Here is a 21,993-nt window from a genome sequence, read left to right on the forward strand (position 1 = left end):
CATTTGACGGCCGTGGCCAGGGGGGCTTTCTATCAGGTTCGCCTGATACGCCAGTTGCGCCCCTTTCTGGATCGGGACTCCCTATGCACGGTCACTCATGCCCTCGTTACTTCCCGCCTCGACTACTGTAACGCTCTCTACATGGGGCTCCCCTTGAGGAGCACTCGGAGGCTCCAACTGGTGCAGAATGCGGCCGCGCGGGTACTTATGGGGGCGACATGGCGCTCCCACGTGACACCTCTCCTGCGCGAGCTGCATTGGCTTCCACAATCCAATTCCAGTGGTCTTCCGAGTGCGCTTCAAGGTGTTGGTTCTCATCTTCAAAGCGCTCCATGGCTTAGGAGCCAGTTATTTACGAGACCACCTTCTGCCTCCGATAACCTCCCACCGGCCAACACGCTCCCACAGAGAGGGTCTCCTCAGGGTGCCGTCTGTCAGGCAATGTCGGCTGGCGACCCCCCGGGGAAGAGCCTTCTCTGTGGGGGCACCCGCCCTCTGGAATGAGCTACCCCCAGGGATACGACTAATCCCGGACCTCCGGACCTTCCGCCGGGCCCTGAAGACTTTTTTATTTCAGCAAGCCGGGCTGGGTTAAAATTTTTAATTGGGTGAATTTTTATGGGTAAGGGGTTTTAAATTGGAGAAGCCTAAGATAATTTAATTTTGTTTTAATATATTTTAATATTTGTATTGTGTGTTTTTAATTCTGGCTGTTCACCGCCCCGAGTCCTTCGGGAGAGGGGGCGGTATAAAAATTTAATAAATAAATAAATAAATAAGTACACATGATCAAATTGCTGATATGCTCAACAAACCACTTCCAGCAGCTCAACACGAGTATCTGCGTAAGAAGATGTGCCTTATTTGATGATGTACTGATATTCGCTCAACTGGCAAAGAAGGGGAATGTCACTGCGTTTTTTTATTTCCCAGCTGAGCTTCATTATTTTTGGACTAATAGACTTACTGTAGTTTGCCAAGTTCCTTATCAGTATTTTACTACGCATGTGCATCCACCCACATTCCTTCACACTCTTTCCTTTGTTCTCTTGCCAGCAAGGTCCGGCTGAGAAATAGCCGGCAAGAATTACTTTCAAAAATGTAGCAATTACTTTTCTTAGTTAGTGAGGTGTTTTATTTTCTTTATAACAAATAAATGAGTTTTATTAGAGAACTTTTCTTTGCGTTTCTTTTCAGAATATTGCAACATGGAATAAGCCACGATCCATCCTCTAAACCAGGGTGATTTTTCCCAGAGCCAAAGATGGGATTAATCGATGCCCAGACAGGTAGCCTGCTGCAGGGTATGAAATGTGCCTGTTTGGAGAATAAGTCTATTACAGTCCAGATCACTGTGTTTCCACCACTCCTCGGCAGTTCTACTATGAAGTCCATTGCAATCTCCTCCCATGGCCTTGTCTGTTCAGCTACTGGCTGCAGCAGCCCGGGAGGTCTTCCTGGTTGTTTTTTCATCGTGGCACAGATGGTACAACTTTTTACATAACTGTCTACGTCTTTTCTCATGTGGGGCCACCAAAACTGTCTTTGTACTAAGTGCAGAGTCTTTAGGAAGCTGAAATGCCCCGCTGGTTTAACGTCGTGTCTCCTTTTGAGGACCAGGGTGCGTAGAGTCTCTGGGACATAGAGTTTTGTCCCCTTCCATGCTAGGTCATCCCTTTTTGTCAAGAGATGTTGATTGTCTCTGAACCAGGGGTCCGCCAATGTCTCTGTTTTGAGTCTTGTCGTTAAGTCACTTGCTGATTGGCCATGCTGGTCGTGACATTGCCATCTGGTGACTACTTGACCTACTCCTTGGGCAGAGGGGATGATGGCATTCACTACCTGCTCCCGCTCACTGTTGTATTGGGGCATTCGGGAGAGGGCATCGGCCAGAAAGTTTTTCCCCCCTGGGATGTGCTTCAGCTCGAAGTTGAAACGATTGAAGTATTGGGCCTACCGGACTTGCCTAGGTGACAACTTCCATGGGGTCCTGAGGGCCTCCAGATTCTTATGGTCAGTCCCTTGACAGACAGCCAACACTCACTTCCAGACCCAAAACCCTCCCTTTCCGTTCCCCACTCCCCTGCACTCATTGGCCATCTTCCAAGTCACTCTACCCCTAATCTACTGCCCCAGCTCAAGGAATTTCCCCCCTCGCATCCCATCTCCTAGGGGATATTATCTCCAGGGAAAATAAGTAGATGAAAAGTCAAACATCCCTTTCCAGATGCCTCCGCTTCTTCTTATGTCAGCACTAGAATAAATGCAGCTTGAAGTGCTGATACACGTTATGGAGGAGGACCAGAACCAGTTCTCTCTTGCCTTGGAAGAGAGCACTAATCCCAATGAGGTGAAACTGGAGGAAAATAAAGATAAAGCCTAAGGAATTCCGGGTGGTGTCCTCTCCACCAGTGGCATCAAACCAGATGAAGTGGTAAGTTCTTTCTGGAGGACTTCCAACATTTGTTTGATGTTGATGCCTGACTTGTTTCAACACAAATGGATGACCTTTAAGGTGTCTTTTGACCAATAACAAGCTGCTGCACAGCTTGACCAGGACAGAGCTTGTGAATTCAGAACCTGTTACTTTCTGAGCATTCTTTGTGCAAAAGCCTTTCAAGGCATGTGGAGATAGACCAGAGGGAGGGAAGAACTGGAAAGGCTGTGTTCATCCAGAACAGCAGCTGGTTCCAAGAGCAGACAAGTTGAAGGGGAACTTTTGAGCTGTGTCCTCTATGGAGATGTCACTCTGTGACAGGTAGCAGCATTGGACAGAGGTGAGTTCAACTGCTGGCATTGTTAGCAAGAGCAAGAGAGCTACCGGAGAAACCACCACTACACGAGAAGTCAGCTGCATTGTGGTTTGGAGGAGGAGAAGAGGCTGTAGATCAGGGGTGTCAAACTGGTGACCCGCAGGCCGGATGATTATGCACAGGCCACTCCCACCATGATTCCACAAAGGCAAAAAGTGCAACGCAATCGAACTGTAGATCCTTAATCTTTGGCAGGACTGCTGCTGAGCCACTGCTGGAGATCCCATAGCCACTTCCTGGGAAGATCTAATGCCCCTGGAGTGCCTAATCAGAAGGCTGCTTGTACAGCTTCGGGAAGGTGGCCTTGAAGAAAATACTGAGAAACCATCATGTAAACCAAGTGGGCAGGATCTTCCTGACATCTTGAGGGCAACAGGGCAGGTAGTACACTTACTGACCACAATTGAGACCTGCAACTCTGTCACTAAGCAACAAGTGAAATGTTGGATGAGTGCCTGACTTACAACATCAGTTCTGTTGCGATATTTTCAGGATCAGACTCAATAAATCATTTGAGAATTAAGAGTTCAAATATATCTCTCTTTATTTACATAAGGCATTCTATATTCACTGAATATTCACAGATAGAAGCAAGGAAGGGATGCGTGCAGCTCCTTATATATACAATGGGTGGAGCTAGATATGGGAGTGGTGAAGTATGAATACATTAAGAAGTGAAGAATAAATTAACCCCTGATATCCCGTTCATATACTATTTACATAATGGAGAATAAGGCATTTACTTGAGACAAATCCCCCTCTAAATGCCGATTCGATATGCTACACCAATTACATTCAGATTCAGAACAATACAAAACATATAACTTAGAAGTCAGGTATTTATGTTGTTTAGATGGCAAAGGTTTTGTTAATATGTCAGCTATTTGTTCTGATGTCTCACAATGCACCGCTTTAATAAATCCATCCTGAGATAACTGTCTCACATGTTTAAATTTTATGTCTATATGTCTGGACCTTTGTCCAATGGCGTCAGATCTAGATATTTCGATAGCAGCTTTGTTATCTTCATGCATGATAAAAGGCAAAGTGGGTTTTTTCCAAATGTCAGAAATTAAGTCATTAAACCATACAAGGTTATTTGCTGCTTTAGATAGACAAACATATTCTGCTTCTGTTGTTGAAGTGGCCACTAAATCTTGTTTGCCAGTGTACCAGTAAACTGGACAACCGTTAAGGAGGAATATATAACCAGATGTACTTTTTCTACATGAAGTGTCGCCAGCCCAATCCGCATCGGCGTAACATGTGAGGCTTGGCTCCTTGACATTATTAGGCTCCAATATCAAACAAAAATCTAAGGTATTCTTTAAATATCTTAATATCCTTTTGACAGCTTCCCAATGGTACATTGTTGGTTTGCTTACATGTCTGGACAATAAATTGAGGGGCAAAGCGATATCAGATCTAGTCCAATTGGAAATGTAAAGAAGGGAACCTATGATTGATCTATAGAATGTATTATCTTTGAATTCAGGGGATGATTCGTCTGCATTCTTTAGAAAGTCAGTCTGCATAGGAGTGTCACAGGGTTTAGCATCGCTTAAATTACATTTATTCAAGAGCTCTATGATCTTATCTCTCTGGGAAAGCTTGAATCCTCTTCTAGTTTTACTAATTTGAACACCAAGATACTTATTTACTTTGCCTAAAGATTTCAGTGAGAAATGTTCATTTAGCTTTGTTACAAATGTTTCTCTTCTTTCTTTATGTTTACCTATGTACAAAATGTCATCCACATAGATCAATACAAATTCTATGGAATCATTACTTTTTTTTACAAAGAAACAGTTATCAGCAGTAGTAGCACTGAAATCCATAGTTTTAAGCACTTTTACTAAACAATCATACCATCGTTTACCAGATTGTTTTAACCCGTATAAACTTTTGTTTAATAACCAAGTCTCATTTTTGTTTGTGTATTGACTGTGAGGTGCTCTTACATATATTTCCTTATCTAATTTTGCGTGTAAATACGCAGTCTGTATGTCATATTGGAACACATCGAGATTGAGTGCTGATGCTATAACTAGAGCTGTTTTGACACTCTCAGTTCTTACTGTGGGGGAGTATGTGTCAGTATAATCCTCGGGATATTTCTGTGCATAACCTTGTGCAACTAATCTAGCTTTGTATAGAGTATTGCCTCCCTCTAAATTTTTAATTTTATATATCCACCTAGTGCCAATAATAGTTTTGTCCTTTGGTGCAATTGCAGGTGTAAATACATTTAACCCTCGTAAACTTTCCATCTCTTTAGTCATTGCTGATTCCCATTTTTCTTTTTCTTTAGGAGGAAGTTTTAACACTTCCTCATATGTATTAGGTGTTGTTGGTTCTCCATCCATATGCATTATATAATCCTTGTACTTATTTGGCATTTGATTTCTGGTATTTCTGATTGTTTTTTCAGGCTTACTATCATTATCATGTAAATATCTTGCTTCCTTTTTCATTAATGAATCTGTCTTTATTTTGTGTTGACTGTTTGTCCATGTTTTGGTTTTGTTTCTATGCTTGTTGTCATTTTGCTCTTCTATAGCTCTTTTCTCTTGGAGTTTGGTACCTGTGTTGGTGCTTGGGAATATTTCATTAAGATGTATTTTAGACCAGTTGGCCTGTTCATGGAACACAGCCGTTCTGGAAACTATAAATTTGTTATTATTATCGATTAATCTGTATCCTTTTGTACTTGTCTCATATCCCATAAATCTAAGTCTTCTAGACACGTTTTCCCCTTTTCGCCTCAATTGTTTAGGTATGTGTACGTCTGCAGTGACTCCAAATATGTGCATGTGTGCTAATTTTGGTTTCCTATTATACATTACTTCATATGGTGTCTTATTTACAATGCTGGACCAAGTTCTATTTTGTGTGTAATTGGAATATTGTAGGGCTTCTGACCAGAATTGTTTGCTTAAGCCAGCATCTTCTAATGTGCATCTAATCATGGTTTGTAATGTTGAGTTCTTTCTCTCTGCAACTCCGTTCTGGAATGCGGAAAATGGGCTAGATGTGTAATGTAACATTCCTTTGTCCTTCAGCCATTGGGAGAATTCCTTAGACATGAATTCACATCCCCTATCTGTCATGATTTGTTTTATTTTAATATTGTGCTGTGTTTCTATGCGTTTGTAAAACTCTTTAAATTTCTGAAAAGTTTCATCTTTATGTTTTAATGTGTAAACAAATCCATAACGACTATAATCATCCACAATGGTTAGAAAGTAACGTTTTTTATAAGTGATTGATGGTGTTAGTGGACCAACCAGGTCCATGTGTACCAAATCAAAAATTTTGTTGGTTGACCTTGTTGATTTTCTAGGCCTGGGACTAGTTTTAAGCTTTGTAGACTTACATACTGAGCATTCCAAATAGTTTTCACAATTTTTTATTTTAACACCTTCTGCGTGTTCAGTCATCTTTTGTACTACAGGAAAACTGGCATGTCCTAACTTCCTATGTAAAACATGAGCACACTCATCGTGAATTGGCTTACCTATTTTTGGTTTTTTTTCATTATGTGTATCTTTGTGATTATGAGTTACTTTACATTCATCATTGTCACTGTTACTAATGTTTCCATTATCTATTTCAACACAATCTTCCATATTTGAATCAATGTTGTGTAACCATTTCTCCTTTGTTATTAAATAAGGTAGGCCTCCTTTGATTATTACTGTACCTATATCTATTTTATTTTTCTCCAATGTCGCTTTTCCTTTTGAAAACACAATGTTAATATCAGAATCTCTGCTTAGTTTTATGGCACTAAGTATGTTATGAGGTATTTCAGGTATTAGTAATACCCCCTCTATTTTTCCTAGGCCAGGTAAGGTTACATTCCCTCTACCTATTACTTGGACTTTTTCTTGGTTAGCTACTTTTATTACAAATTTATCCTCTACAAATGAAGACAATATACTTCTATTATTTGTAGTATGATTAGTTGCTCCAGAATCAATAAGCCAATTATTGTTCTCTGTATGTTGTATGTTAGTGTTGTCTTGTTTGTTTAGTCCATTCAGTGAACCAGATTTTCTATCCTTTGAATTATCTCTGCCCCCTCTATGTTCTTTATAATTGGGTGGACTTCTATACCTATGTCTATCAATGGAAGACTGTCTGTTGTTGTATTTATTTCTATATTCTGACCTATGTTTTCTTTTGAAATTTTAGGGCAATCCCTCCTATTGTGTTCTTTGGACCCACAGTTGTGGCATCTAAATGTTTCATGATATCTTTCTTGAAAAGCTACCTTTTTATATGGTTTGTGTTCTATGTGGTTGTTAGAGCGACTCCTCCTTGAATTGTCTTCAGCTATTAACTTATTGGATAGACTTTCTATGGATAAGTATCCTAGATTGATTGTGTCTAAATGTGACATATAATTATCCCATGATGGGTCAAGTGAGTTGATGATAACACTTTTCATCGTTTGGTCTGAAATCACCTCCCCCCTTAAATGCAGTTCTGCTCTAATTTTGTTTAAAGATATTAAATGTTCACTTATGGAAACCCCTGGTTTTATCCTAGAAGAGAAGAAATCTTTAGACATTCTTGTGGTAGTAGCTACACTATCACCGTGAAACAAATTGAACATGCATTGAATAATTTCTGAGACAGTCAGATTTTGCTTAATGCTGTGATACATTGCAGGAGATACACTGGAAATTAATAAGAAAAATGCTCTATGGTGTAAGCAATCTAACTTTAGAGTCCAAGGTCTTTTTGGGGGATTAGTGATAAAAAACAGTAAGTTTTCCTTCATAAAGACAACCTGGAGCTGCTGATACCATTCTTGCAAATTAATGCCATCTATTCTCAGCTTTGGGAAGTCACTGGGTAAGTTTCCAACATTATTGGGTCCATTACTTACAACCGGGGGTAGTCCATGGTCTCGTAAATGCTGGAAATTACAAAACGGCGTGGGAATGCTCGCAACGAGTCTGCACGATCCTCTCAGCATCTCATGTCTTCCTGGGCCGTCTGCGTAGTCTTGCGCATGCGCGTTGCTCATTTCATTCCTGGAATCGTCGTGAGAGGTTCTCGTCGCTGCGGCTCGCTCGCTCTGTTCCTCCTCAGATGAATCGGTCTCCGGCTCGATCTTGGGAGTCCTGATGATAGCAGTTGTTCGTTTTCTTCTGTTGAGAGCGTTGGTCCTTGGATCGATCTGCGGTGTGGGGTGGTATCTGCAGGGCTCTCTGGGTTCAGGTGTCGGTGCTCTCGTCGTTTGGATGGGAGTGTGTAGATTTTGAGGCGTTGGCTTGCTTGCTTGCTTTCTACTTGATTTTTTAGTAATCTTCAGTTTCGGTCCAAATGCAGCAAAAAGCGTTTTCATTGCTGACTTTATTTGTGTGTCTGTTGAATCACCTTCACTTTCTGATTCTGATTCTTCTGAGGTATGGGACTTTTCTTTTTCATTTTCTTTATCTAGTAATGTCTTTCGCGCCAGAAATTTTGAATCAAGTTTTCTGATTGGCTCTGCTTCGCTCACCTTGGAGGTCTGTTGAAACCAAGATGGCTGCCATTCGGAATTTTGCGCGGGATCACCGTTTTTCTTCTTCACTGCGTTTTTGTCTGTAAGCGTATCACTCACTATTTTTGAATCTTTTGGCTTTTCGGTAGCGATGTGCTTCTCTCTCGCTGCTCCGCTGTTTTTTAGCATATCTTGGAGGTTCGCGATGAGGCTTTCATCGTTCTTTTGGCTTTTTAAAAGTTTTAATATCTCTGACCTGAGTTCGTTGTTTTCTATTTTGTTTTCCTCTTGGTCATCATTTTCATTTATTATTTCTTCGTCTTCTGTGGTGTATTCTTCAGATTCTCTCGAAATTGCATTTGTGGACTCATCGATTATTTCTTGATCCGTTTCCATTTCTTTGCTGTATGCCCTGGTGTTGGGCCTATCTCTCTTAGACATATTTAAGTTTTTATTGAGTCAATTCAACCATCCTCTGCTACCAGCTTGTTGCGATATTTTCAGGATCAGACTCAATAAATCATTTGAGAATTAAGAGTTCAAATATCTCTCTCTTTATTTACATAAGGCATTCTATATTCACTGAATATTCACAGATAGAAGCAAGGAAGGGATGCGTGCAGCTCCTTATATATACAATGGGTGGAGCTAGATATGGGAGTGGTGAAGTATGAATACATTAAGAAGTGAAGAATAAATTAACCCCTGATATCCCGTTCATATACTATTTACATAATGGAGAATAAGGCATTTACTTGTGACAAGTTCCATCTGCGATTGTTAAGCACAATGTCACATTATTGTGGCTGGCAACTTCCTGCCAGCTTCCTTCTTCTCTGTTGTCAGAAGCTAGCTGTGAAGATTCCAAATAGTGATAATGTGATCATGGGACACTGCAACCATTGTAAATGCACACCAAATGCCAAATAACCAAATCAAGATTGCAATGGCCACAATATCGAGGACCAGTAATAAATTTCCTTTTCCAGCACCATTGTAATTTGAATGGTCACCAAATGAGTGGTTGGTAAGTGAGGACTACAGTACTTATATAGAAACAGCAAGTGTGTTTTGCTTAATGAGGGGCAATTGAGGCTGCATTGGGGTGGGAGGCAGGTGAATCTCAGATCTGGCAGGACCTCCTGGGCTTGCCATTCCAGGGAAAGAAATTTTGTGGTCATTTTGCAGCCAGGGTGCCTGGGGACCTTGGCCACAAGCTTTGCCAATAAATGCCAGGTCTGTTTGCAACATTTCTGAGTTCATCAGGTATTATGAAGACCTGGCTAAGTGAGGAAAGGAATGCAGCCTCTGCTTTATTCTTCAGGTTTCCGGTCCATCAACAGCCTCAGCTGGGGGCATTAATAATTAATGACCTTGCTACTGAACTGGGAATCCTGCTGGGGTACTGGCCACTGCATTGCCTGTTAGGGTCACTCCAGCCTACTTGGCCTTGTGGAATGGTATTTGATCATTTCATTCTCCATGTTTTTTGGGCCTGGTCAAACAAGAGTTTGGAAGTTCATGGCATCCTTGGGAACTATATGCTTGTCCGAAATAGCTATGGGCCCCAAAATGTCAACAGACACATAGAATCATAGGGTTGCAAGGGATCTTGGAGATCTTCTAATTCAACCCCCTGCCCAGGGCAGGAATCTCCCTACCATTCTGGACAAATAGGTTGAAACAGTCTTTTCTTGAACTTCTCCCACATCTGCAGCTCCCCCTAATCCACCAATTTAATCACCTCTGTAATAGTGGTGAATATCTGTAGCTCGGGTGTAGGATGAGGGCGAAGGTTTGTTCTCTGAGGTTGTGGGTTGGTTTCCGAATGTTTCATTAGCAGGCTAGGTAACATCTTCAGCGGTGATATCAGTGTTTTTAATCATAATCTTAAACTCTTAATCACCTCTTCAAAGAAAGTAGAGAGATTTATCTGGCACAATCTCAATCAAGCTGGAGACCATTTCAGACACGTTACTGTCCAGTCTCTTCTTAAAAACCTCCTACAGAAGCACCTACAACTTCTGACTACAAGCTGTTCTACTGGTTAATTGTTCTCACAGTTAGGAAAATTCTCCTTAATTTCAGATTGCATCTCCCCTTGATTATTGATTATAGTTTCTGTCCATTGTTTCTTGTCCTGCCCTCTGGTGCTTTGGAAAATAAGTTGACCCCTTGCTCTTTGTGGCAACCTCTCTAATACTGGAATACTGTTATCATGTCCCCCGTAGTCCTTTTCTCTAGATTAGCCAAACACAAATCCTGTGTTTGGCTAATCTTCATGTTTTAGTCTCTAGGCCTTTAATCATCTTAGTTGCTCTTTGCTCTTTTTCCAACGTCTCAACCTCTTTTTTGTAATTTGGTGGCCAAAATTGGATGCAATATTCCAGGTGTGGACTTACTAAGGCTTTGTAAAGCAGTACGTGATTTATTCATGTGATTTTGACTCTATGCCTATTTATACAACCAGGGGTTGTATTAGCTTTTTTGGTGGCTGCTGCACATTGCCGGCTCATATTTAAGTAATCGTCTACTAGGATTCCCTCTCACAGTTACTGGTTTTGAGCCAGGTTTCACCTACTTGTACTGTTGGTTTTTCCTGCCTAGTTGTAAAACCTTTTCTCCACATTAAATTTCATGTTGTTGGATAGGTCTGTCAAGATTTTTGTTGGCTTAGTCCTGCCAGTTTAGTGTCATCTGCAAATTTGATGAGTTCCCCTATTATTCCCTCATTTTTCCATCTGGATTACCATGAAAGATTACTAATTCTTCATTGATAGTGTATGGATGAGATGCCTCATAGAGAATTGTGTACTAACGTTGACTAATTTTGACTATAATTAATAAGTAATAAGATGTTATCAGAAGATTTACACTATTTTAAAGTGTTGCTTAAACACTTGATTGCATATACGTCAGCTTTTTCAGGTAGACAGGTCAGGAAACAAGCAACACAGGAAATATTAGAACTCCTCTTTATTGACATGGGATGTAATAAAATTTTAGTCATTTCTCTTTTCCTTCCTTTTATTATCCAAGAGAGACAAAGTGGGCCAGTTTTGAGAGTCTTCCTCACTTCTTCCTACAGTATCTTTCTGGTTTAAGCCAGTGCTTATGCAATGGCTACCACATTCTTCCTTCAAGGCCAGCTCCATCCCCTATCTTACTTCCTTTTTCAACTCAGACTCCTGTTCTGTGCACATAGAAAACCCTGGCACAGTGTTATTGGAACTGTCTACTTGCTCCTCACTCCCCCCCTCAACCCTGTTTGGCAGTTTCCCCAAGCTGTGAGATAAATCTTGCCTGCAGGTTCAATGGAGCTGCAAAGTCCTGTCTTCCCATTGCATGATGGGCTGAAATGGAGAATTTACCAGGGCAGGAAGTCCAGAGGGCCCTTCATTCTGAGGTTTATGGGGATGGGACTTGGGTGAAAATTTCAGAATGAATCTTCATACAAGCCAGCATTTGGAGATCAAACATGACTGGCTTAATTTACTTCATAAAGGGGAAAAGGCCAATAAGTGTTGAGTCCAGCATTTGGGACAACCAGGCAGAAGGCAGACACATGGCGGAAAGCTACATCAAATCTCTAATCTCTAATCAACAGTGCACTACCTCAGAATTACAGGGTTCTATGTGTGTCGCAACTATTTTTTGGGAAAGGAGCCTTAAACATTTGAAAAATTGTACTGGTTACCCCATTGTACGTAGAAGGAAAAATGTTGGTATGTGAGCCTACCAGCAAATAGTGCATGCAAGAAAAAAAATGAGGCCGATGGTGACTCATCTTGGGGTCATACTGGAGGCTCCGAATATCAGATAGAATCTTGTCACACTGTTACACCATAAAAATGAGAATTACAAAGTTTAATAAAAAAATATTTTAAAAAAGCACTGAATTCAACTTGATATTAACTCGAATTTGTTTTTGTGACCATAAAATGCTTGTAAATTACTATTTGAAGGTTCAGCATTAAATGTAAGTGTGGAATTGGGATCGTAGAAACACCCAGGTGCATAAAAGAGTTCAGAGGCAGATGCATAAATAAATGTCTTAAACGTATTTATTCATATGATAAAGCATATTAACTATGTACAACAAAGATCAAGTCTCATGAGTAACAAACATGAAAAGAGAGAGATGGAGAGAGTGAGGTGGAAAAGGTTGGAGGGGGTTTTATACTCAGGGTAAGCCCCTCCTTTCCACATAGGGGTGGAGACACTCTCTGCCTCCACTGGTGTCTATATGACACATGTGCCAATGGCTTGCAAATACTTGACAGTTCCCCTCCTTGCACAACAGATTTTACCCTGTGAGACATAACTTCCTACACAGATCTTTGTGCCTGTCCGCTGGTAGAGATTTTGTGAAAATGTCAGCTGTTTGATGTTTGATCTGACAGTGCGTTAAAGATATAAACCCCATTTCTACTAGTTGTCTAACATTTTGATAACGGATATCAATATGTCTGGACCTTTTCTCCACCGCATAGGTTTTGGCAATGTCTATGGCCCCAGTGTTGTCTTCTATAATTTGGATGGGCAAAATCGGTGGTGTTCAGATGCTAGAGATTAAGGCATCAAACAATATCAGATCGTTCCCTGCCTCTGATAGGCATGCAAATTCGGCCTCAGCGGTGGAGCATGAAACAAATTTCTGTTGCCCCACATGCCAATGGATGGGTGCCCCATTTAACAGTACCAAGAAGCCCGAAGTACTCCTATGTGTCTTGGTATCTCCAGCCCAGTCCGCATCCGCGAAGCATTCTAATTGGGCCTTGTCTCTATTCTCAGGTTCCAAGCGAAGCACGTAATCTGCTGTGGTCTTGAGATACCTTAATAGCTTTTTAATGGCCAACCAGTGGAACTGGGTAGGATGTTCCACTTGTCTGGATAGCAGGTTCACGGCCAGGGCAATGTCTGGACAGCTCCAATTACTTATATATAATAATGAGACGACCACTGACCTAAATAGAGTATTATTTTGGAACTCTGGGCTATCCTTGTGTGCCAAACCATAATAATTGGTCTGCATTGGAATAGCAGTTGGCTTGCTATCTTCCATTTTACATTTCACCAAAAGTTCCTCTATCTTCTCCTTTTGGGAGAGAGCAAAACCTTTTGGTGTAGTGATGATTTGTACGCCTAGGTACTTGTCCACATATCCTAAAGACTTTAGAGTTAACCTTTTTTGAAGGGTCCTGGCAAATATATTACATCCCCCCCTTGTCAGGCCCTATATATAAAAGGTCATTGACATTCACTAGGACTTTCTCTAGCCTCCCTTTGGTATCCCTTGTGAAGGTACATTTATCAGCTGGAGATGGATGGAAACCCAGTGATTTGAGTGTTGTAGTCAGGCATTTGTACCACATTCTGCCTGATTGTTTGAGGCTGTACAAACTTTTCTTCAGAAGCCAGGTGTGGCCTTCCTGCTGCTGGAATCCGGGGGCACCTCTGACGTAAATTTTTGTTTTAGATGTGCGTGTAAATAAGCAGTTTGCACGTCGAATTGAAAAATGTGTTCCCCATGTGCTGCTGCGGTGACCAAAGCAGCCCTCACACTTTCTGCTCTCACGGTGGGGGAGTAGGTTTCATCAAAGTCCTGTAAGTAGCGCTGTGCATAGCCTTGTGCTACTAGCTGGGCCTTATAAAGGAGTTTGTTGTTGGGCAGTGGCTTGACCTTGTAGACCCAACGGGTGCCTATTGCCTTCCTCTGTTTGGGGACTTCCATGGGGATGAAGACTTTCAATTTTTTTTGAGGCTGTCCATTTCTCACTCCATTGCCACCCTCCACCTGCCTCGGGAAGCTGGAGGACATCTGTGTATGTTTTAGGGGCCATGGTAATGCTGTTGACCGAGGTCACACAGCCAATGTCCAACCTTTTGGGTGGCACCCCTTTATTGGAGCGTTTTGACCATCTGGGGAATTGCCACTCACCATCATCACTGTCATCCGGAGCCTCGATGTCAGAATTGGAGCTGCCGGATGAATCTTTCCAATCGAAATGAGACGGGCCTCTGTCCCAGGCGCTGCGAAGATGTGGACGTTTTGGTGAGGCAGGAGGTGTGAAGTCACCTAGGGATTGCTTGTCCAAATCGTCAGAGTCAGGTAGGGATTCATCACCATCTGGATCTTCGCTGGTCTATAGTTTGGAGTATGTTGGTTCATCCTCTTTAGGTGGTGCTGGTAGTTCAGTGTCATTTCTAATAGGGGAATAACCGGGTTCATTGGAATAAATTCTTGACCAATTTGACCCCTCCTCAAAGGAAGCTGATCTTGAGACAATGACAAGGTTATTTTTGTCTACAAATCTAGAGGCCTTGCTGCGGTTGCATAACCTATAAATCTGAGCCTCCTCGATGCCTTGCCCCCCTTTCTTCTGAGGTGCTTGGGAATATGGACCCAGGCATAGGAACCAAAACTTCTCAGATGTGAGAGGCTAGGTTTCCTTCCATGGACCAGGAAGTATGGAGTTTGGTTAATGGCACTACTCCATGTCCTGTTGACTAGATAATTAGCCATTTTGACTGCTTCTGCCCAAAAACCTTGGCTCATGTAGGCATCTGCAAGTAAGCAGTTCATGACATTCTGCAGCACGCCATTTCTCCTTTCTGAAATGCCATTCTCCGAAGGTGTTTGAGGCGATGATTTAAAATGGAGGATACCTCTCTCCTTCATCCACTTTTCAAAAGTCCTGGATGTAAACTCAGTTCCCCTATCGCTCTGCACCTGAGCGATGCACACCTTGTGTTGCGTTTGGATCTGGTTGTAAAGATATTTGAAGTTGGTAAAGACTTCAGTTTTGTCCTTTAAAATAAATACATGGCCATAACGAGAGTAATAATCGACTACCGTTAAAAAATAACGCCCCTTGCCAAGGGAGTGTGTAAAAGAACCAACCAAATCCATGTGTACCAGCTGATAAGGGCACCTTGCACATCGGGAAGAGACCTTAGGTATAGCAGCAGTTTTTGATTTTGCTGCCTTACAGATGGCACATTCTAAATAGATATTACAATTCTTTATCTTAAGGCCATCGGAAAAATCTTGCATTTTCCTAATAACCGGGAAGCTGGCATGGCCGAGCCTGCGGTGTAATATATGTGCACAATCCAAATGTAAAGGTTTACCCATGCACACTTTGTCAACCTTATGTATCTTATCATTACCAGTCTTGGTCTGTGCAGTAATGACAGTAGGCACTGGATTAATGGTCACCTTAGACTTTCTCAGGGTTGGCTGAGGAGTTGTGATCTTAATGAGCTCAGCCTTAATGGGTTTGGATGTCCTAGGAGCCGGTTTAGGAGCTTCATTGGGATTAGGTCCAGCATCCTTGAGTTTGGACAACCTGGGGGCTGGCACAGGAGCTTTCTGCTCTATCTGGGCGCTAGCCCCCTGTGCCCTCTTATTAGGTGTCTTGTGCCTTTTGACCTTTGCTTTTGGGGAAAAATAAGGTAAATTGTTGGTTTTTACAGTATCGCCAACAACATCCCCACTTTCGAAAATATAACCTCCACCCTTCTCAAATACCAGTTTTACATTTTTATCCTCAGTCAATTTTAAAATACTTAAAAGGTTGTTCTTGATTGAGGGAACATACAGTGCCCCAGTAACATCTCCTATACCAGGCACATTGATCACGCCTTCCCGTTACCTCTGCCTTGTCCCCAGTGGCAACTTTTACTGAGGACTTGAGTGGGTGTAAAATCTTAAATCATTGCTTCTTGTTAGCTGTATGCGTTGATGCACCTGAATCAAGTCACAGCCCCTCAGCATCCTGTACCTGGGAGGTGGGATTGTCACCTATGACACTACAGAATTGGTATCCTTTATGACCAGCTCCCCCTCTTCCACGGCCTCTTATTTTTATTATGCTTAGGTCCAGCCGTGTTGGCCCTAGAGCGAGGGCACTCCCTTTTAAAGTGACCTTGCATGCCACAGTCAAAGCAGGTGGGAAGGGTATTAGTCCTTTCACTTGTGTCCTGGCGCCTCCTCTGAGGCCTAGGCCTGTGGTATGCCTCCTTCATTTCTTGTTGTTCCTCATCTCTGCGCCTTAAATCTTCCTCAATAAAGCAACCAGAAAAGTATTCTATATTTCTTTGTTCCCTAGAAACCCCTTCTAGAGAAATAATGAAGGGACTCCAGGATTTGTCTATAGAATTTAACATGTATAAGGTTAAAGAATTATATTATAATATTAACTTTAACATAATTTGTATTAGTTTAAAGTGTTGAAAGATGGTTAGAATCAGTGATATCATATCTATATCCGATGTTTTTAATTTTGAATGATTAATAAAAAACTTGGAGATATGAAGGGAATGTTTCATGTAAAGATGGACATGATAAAGGACCAAAATGGCAGGGACCTAATAGAGGCAGAAGAGATTAAGAAGAGGTGGCAAAATTACACAGAACTATACAAGAACGAGCTTAACATCCGTGATAACCACGATGGGGTAGTCATTGACCTCAAGCCATACATCCTAGAATGTGAAGTCAAATGGGCGTTAGGAAATGTGAGCAACAACAAAGTTAGTGGAGGTGAAAGTATTCCAGCTGAGCTATTCAAAATCTTAAAAGACGATGCAGTAAAAATGCTACGCTCAATTTGCCAGCAAATTTGGAAAACTCAACAGTGGCCACAGAATTGGAAAAGGTCAGTTTACATTCCAATTCCAAAGAAAGGCAATGCCAAAGAATGTTCAAACTATTGCACCATTGTACTCATTTCACATGCTAGTAAGGTTATGCTTAAAATCCTACAAGCTACACTCCAGCAGTATGTGGATCGAGAACTACCAGAAGTACAGGCAGGATTTCGAAGAGGCAGAGGAACTGGAGATCAAATTGCCAACATACTCTGGATCATGGAGAAAGCTAGGGAGTTCCAGAAAAACATCTACTTCTGCTTCATTGACTATGCTAAATCCTTTGATTGTGTGGATCGCAACAAATTGTGGCAAGTTCTTAAAGAGATGGGAGTACCAGACTGTTATGTCTTGAGAAACCTATATGCGGGTCAAGAAGCAACAGTGAGAACTGGACATGGAACCACTGATTGGTTCAAAATGGGGAAAGGAGTCCAGCAAGGCTGTATGCTGTCACCCTGCCTATTTAATTTATATGCAGATCACATCATGAGAAAGGGGGGGGGGCTAGATGAATCAAAAGTTGGAATTAAGATTGACGGGAGAAATATCAACAACATCAGATATGCAGATGATACCACTCTTAATAGCAGAAAGTGAAGAGGAACTAAAGAGGCTCTTGATGCAGGTGAAGAAGGAGAGTGCAAAAGTTGGCTTGAAACTCAGTATTAAGAAAAGTAAGATCATGGCATCTGGCCCTCTCAATTCCTGGCAAATAAATGGGGAAGAAATGGAGGTAGGGACAGATTTTATTTTCCTGGGCTCCAAGATCACCGCAGATGGGGACTGTAGCCAAGAAATTAAAAGACGCTTGCTCCTGGGGAGGAAAGCTATGGCAAATCTAGACAGCATACTGAAAAACAGAGATATCACCCTGCCAACAAAAGTGTGTGTAGTCAAGGCTATGGTTTTCCCAGTTGCAATGTATGGCTGTGAAAGTTAGACCATAGGAAAGGCTGAGCGCCAAAGAATTGGGGCCTTTGAACTATGATGCTGGAGAAGACTCCTGCAAGTCCCTTGGACTGCAAGGTGATCAAACCAGTCGGTCCTAGAGGAGATCAACCCTGACTGCTCTTTGGAAGGCCAGATCCTGAAGATGAAACTCAAATAGTTTGGCCACCTAATGAGAAGGAAGGACTCCCTGGAGAAGAGCCTAATGCTGGGAAAGATTGAGGGCAAAAGAAGAACGGGACAACAGAGAATAAGGTGGCTGGATGGAGTCACTGAAGCAGTAGGCGTGAGCTTAAATGGACTCCAGAAGATGGTAGAGGACAGGAAGGCCTGGAGGAATGTTGTCCATGGGGTCGCAATGGGTCGGACATGAACTAAGAACAACAACAAAAGTACTGAAAACTCAAGGACAACGAGGACAATTGTAGCCCTGCTTCCTTAAGAGAATCATAGTATTGGAAGGGGCCTATTTCACTGGCTGGCAGCTCTGTCAAGATGCCCCTCTTAATTTCTAAAGTATCTACATCTTTGATTTTTCTTCCCACGAGTTCTAGTTCTACCCTCTGGAGCAAATGAGAATTAAGTCTGAACCCTCTTATGTGATTGCACTTCAGATAGTTGAAGACTGCTATCTTTCCTACAATTTAAACGTATTTTGGTCTGTGGAGTCCTTGGTGGTTTGCTTGCAGACATTTCACTATTGAACTAGGTAACATCATCAGTGCTAGTATGGGGTTTGCTCCATTTATATACAGTAGCTTCCCTGCCAGTGTTGAGGGACTGTGGTGTTCTTGATATTTCCTTGAATAGAGAATTATTTTCTGCTTGCTTGTCTGGTGTTAATCCCTTCTTATTTGTGCCCAGGTTGCTGGAGATCTATTCTGGTCTTTTTTTCCTCACCTTTTAATATTATCTCTTGAATGTGTAATTTATTTGTGTAATTGAATATGTAATTTATTTTCACAGATTTATTTCTTTGTGTCTATTGATGGCTGATTTCTTTGAATGCCAAGCTTCCAGGATTTTCCTAGCATTTTTGGATTTAGCTTGGTCTAGCATGCTCAATTTCCCAAGTGAAACTGTGACTGAGTCTGTCTTGTGAGATTAGGAAGTTTTCATCATGTTTTCTGATTGCAGGTTGGTGCACAAACAACTGGGCTCAGAGAGCACCAAGGACTCCACAATTCAAACTTAAGCTACATGAATTATCTTCTATTGATACCTAGGTCTTTTAACAACTCATAGAACCACCCCTGAGCTCCCCTTGAAACCCAACAAGGTTTATTAGTTACCTAAGCAGCCCAATCTAATAGTCCCTGCCTTCTACCATGGGGGAGACACAAGAGGGCAGCACAGTCAAGCCAGATTGTCAGACCATTGTCTGATGGTCCTATCTTCCTTCTCTTACTCCTGCCCCAAGACAAAAAACCCTTCTAAAGTGTGACTTGTGCATGTGCATAACCCTTGATGACTTAGAGCAGCTCCATGATTTTTATAATACCCTTCTGAGCTGCAACAGAGACTGATTGCAGCCTTAAGGATCAGCCTTGATGTCTCACCAGAACCATGCAATGGAATCCAGCAGCTCAGGGCAGAGTCCCGACTCCCGCTCCACAACACAAAGGCCAGTGCAAAAGCAAAACCCAACTGCTTCCTAAAGCCCAATGTCACAGGGTCTCACATTTGCAGCACAGTCCCCTTCCCCCATTCCCCATCCTGGAATAACAGAGCTGATGTCAAATAAAATCCAGATAGGCACATATCTGAAAACTCTCTCTGGGCCCAGCCAGGTCAGCCAATTCCTCTGTGAACAGGTTATGATATGGAGCAGCTTCTCCTGTATGCGTATGGTCTCATCAATTCTTTGAGGATTGTCAAGCCATCAGGATGCAACTCTCCCAGGTTTCTTCTAGGAGGGTCGCTGCAGCCCCACCAGCTGCTCAGGTCCTGACCCAAATGTCTTCCCAACCCACTAGGCTGGAAAGAAGTGAGGAGGGTCTATGTGGACAAATTATATAAACTTGCCAAATTACAACAGCAAGCCCCCCCCCCAGTTAAGATCATGAAACGAGGCAGGAAGAGTACAAATTGGCACCACAAAGGCCTCTGTTCCAGACAAATACAAACATATTTAATAAAACCACTGAAGGTTCCCGAGGAGCAGTGGCCTAGGAACGAGTCCATGTCCAATGGAGGAAGGCGCAGCTCAGCCCAGGAAGTGCAGTCTGGCCATTCCGGAGAAGCCCAGGAGCAGAGCGAGGACTTTGGGCAAGCAGCCCGAGGGAAGATGCAGCTCCTGGGGCAGGATCTCCAGGAAGGTGATGTACAGGAAGGTACCGGCCGCCACCCCCTCCAGTATGCTCCACGCCAGGGAGCCGCTGCCACCCCGGGGCACGGCCATGCCCATGGGGGACATGAGTGTGAAGCCAGGACGGCCGCCAGCCAGGGCAGGGCCAGGCGGCTCTGGAGCAGCAACAGGCCCAGGCTGGCCGCGATGATGCCCTTATGGAGGACGATGGCTGTCGCCAGCCGGAGCACCTGGCTCGGCGTGTCCTGCAGCCCGAGCGCCAGCCCCTCGAAGGCCGAATGCAGAGACAGCGAGACGACCAGCACCAGCGAACGGAAGGGCGACAGCGCGACCTCGGCCCGCTGCTCCCCGACGGCGGCTTCTTGGCGGCGCACGAGGGGCGGCGTGGCCTCAGCCTCGGCCCCGGCCGCTCGCTACAGGCCAGCATCACGTGTTCCAGCACCAGCACCAGCAGGAAGCCCAGCGCCAGGACCAGTTCGGCCGCGGGGAAGGCTGGCTGCAACGGAGAGAAGCGGAGCCACAGCGCCGCCGCCCCGGCCGGCCAGTGAGGCCGAAGGATCGGGGGGGGGGGCGGGGGTTGCTTTCGACGACGGGAGCGGCTCAGGGACCCAAGGCGGCCAGGGGGTTCCCCGCCGGTCCGGGGAGTGGGGGTCAGCGGCCACCTCCAGGAAGTCCCCGCGCGAATCAAGGCCGAGCCGCCCCCTGCGTTCGGCCACGGGGCCGCTGCGAGTCCCCAGCACGCAAGGCGCCTGCAGGCGATGCGGCTTGGCTGGCCCTCGCCCGGGAGAGCCGCCCCGCTCAGGTACCGAGAGGCTCTGCCGACGGAGCTCGTCCCGAAGAGCTGCCAGTGAATCGGGCACCACGTCCAGCAAGCAGGCGGCCATAAAGACTCCGGCCGCCACGCAGCTCAGGATGCTTCGGCCGCTCCGTGAGGCGCCTGCGGAGAGTCGGGGAGAAGAAAGACGCTGAGGGAGGCCCGGCGGCCCACGCCACCCGCTCATCCCACAGGAGACCCCACGCAGCGTTGGCTGCGGCCCCATGCAGGCGGAACAGCAGCGCAGGGAGGAGGCCGCAGAGCAGCGGCAGCGTGGCCAGCACGAGCAGGCAGCCCAGCTTCAGCGCCTGCAGAGACCACATGGCGCCCCGTCGGATCGGGCGCGGCCCCGGCCGGCCCTTTAAGCCCTCGCCCGGCCCGCCCACCACAAGCCCAACCGGCCGCCTCCGCCCCGCCCCACCCCACTGAGGGCCCCTTGTTGGAGGGGGCGAAGACCTTGGTCAGGAGCCCGCGGCCGCCGGCATCTGCCTGGACTTGGCGCCCTGCCGCCTGCCCGCCCGTCGGGGAGGGTCTGAGCCGAAGAGGAGAAATTGCCCGCTTGGAACAAGAGCCTTTGCAGCCCCGTCCGCGGAGCAGGGCCGGAGTTTGTCTTCAGCAGTCCCCGCCTGCGGGAGGACGGCTCGGATTTTGCTCCGGTGGGAGAAGCTTTCCTCCCTCGAACGGACGGTTCCCGGGGTCCGAGATCAAGCTCCGAAGCGGCAGTCGTTGGCCGCAATACTTGGCGTGAAGAGGGGGGCGCGGGGAGGGGGGAATTCGGCGTCGGTTCTTTCGGTGCGGCTCTTGGAATTAGGCTGACCGGATACGCGGGGCGGGGGGGGGGTCAAGGGTGCGAGCCCGTCTTGATTAGGGACCGCCTGATCGTTTTTCTCGACCCTGCTCGGCCACCCCGTCCAGTTCAGCCGCGCCCGACGCTTCCCGTGGCCGGAGGACTGTC

General features: G+C 44.5%; 1 protein-coding gene across 1 annotated transcript; it reads right to left on the reverse strand.

Annotated features, from left to right (window-relative positions):
- Window positions 1-20,122: 20,122 nt before the first annotated feature.
- Window positions 20,123-21,361, reverse strand: LOC139324125 (zinc transporter ZIP1-like). Its single transcript, XM_070953799.1, is given in 5 exon segments — window positions 20,123-20,343; window positions 20,346-20,633; window positions 20,636-20,720; window positions 20,806-21,148; window positions 21,243-21,361. Coding segments are annotated over 5 exon segments (1,056 nt in total).
- Between the last annotated feature and the right edge of the window lie 632 nt (window positions 21,362-21,993).

This window comes from Pituophis catenifer, unplaced genomic scaffold (genome assembly GCF_029215685.1).
Source record: "Pituophis catenifer annectens isolate HBS135680 unplaced genomic scaffold, rPitCat1.0.hap2 SCAF_14, whole genome shotgun sequence".
NCBI classification, from domain to species: domain Eukaryota; kingdom Metazoa; phylum Chordata; class Lepidosauria; order Squamata; family Colubridae; genus Pituophis; species Pituophis catenifer.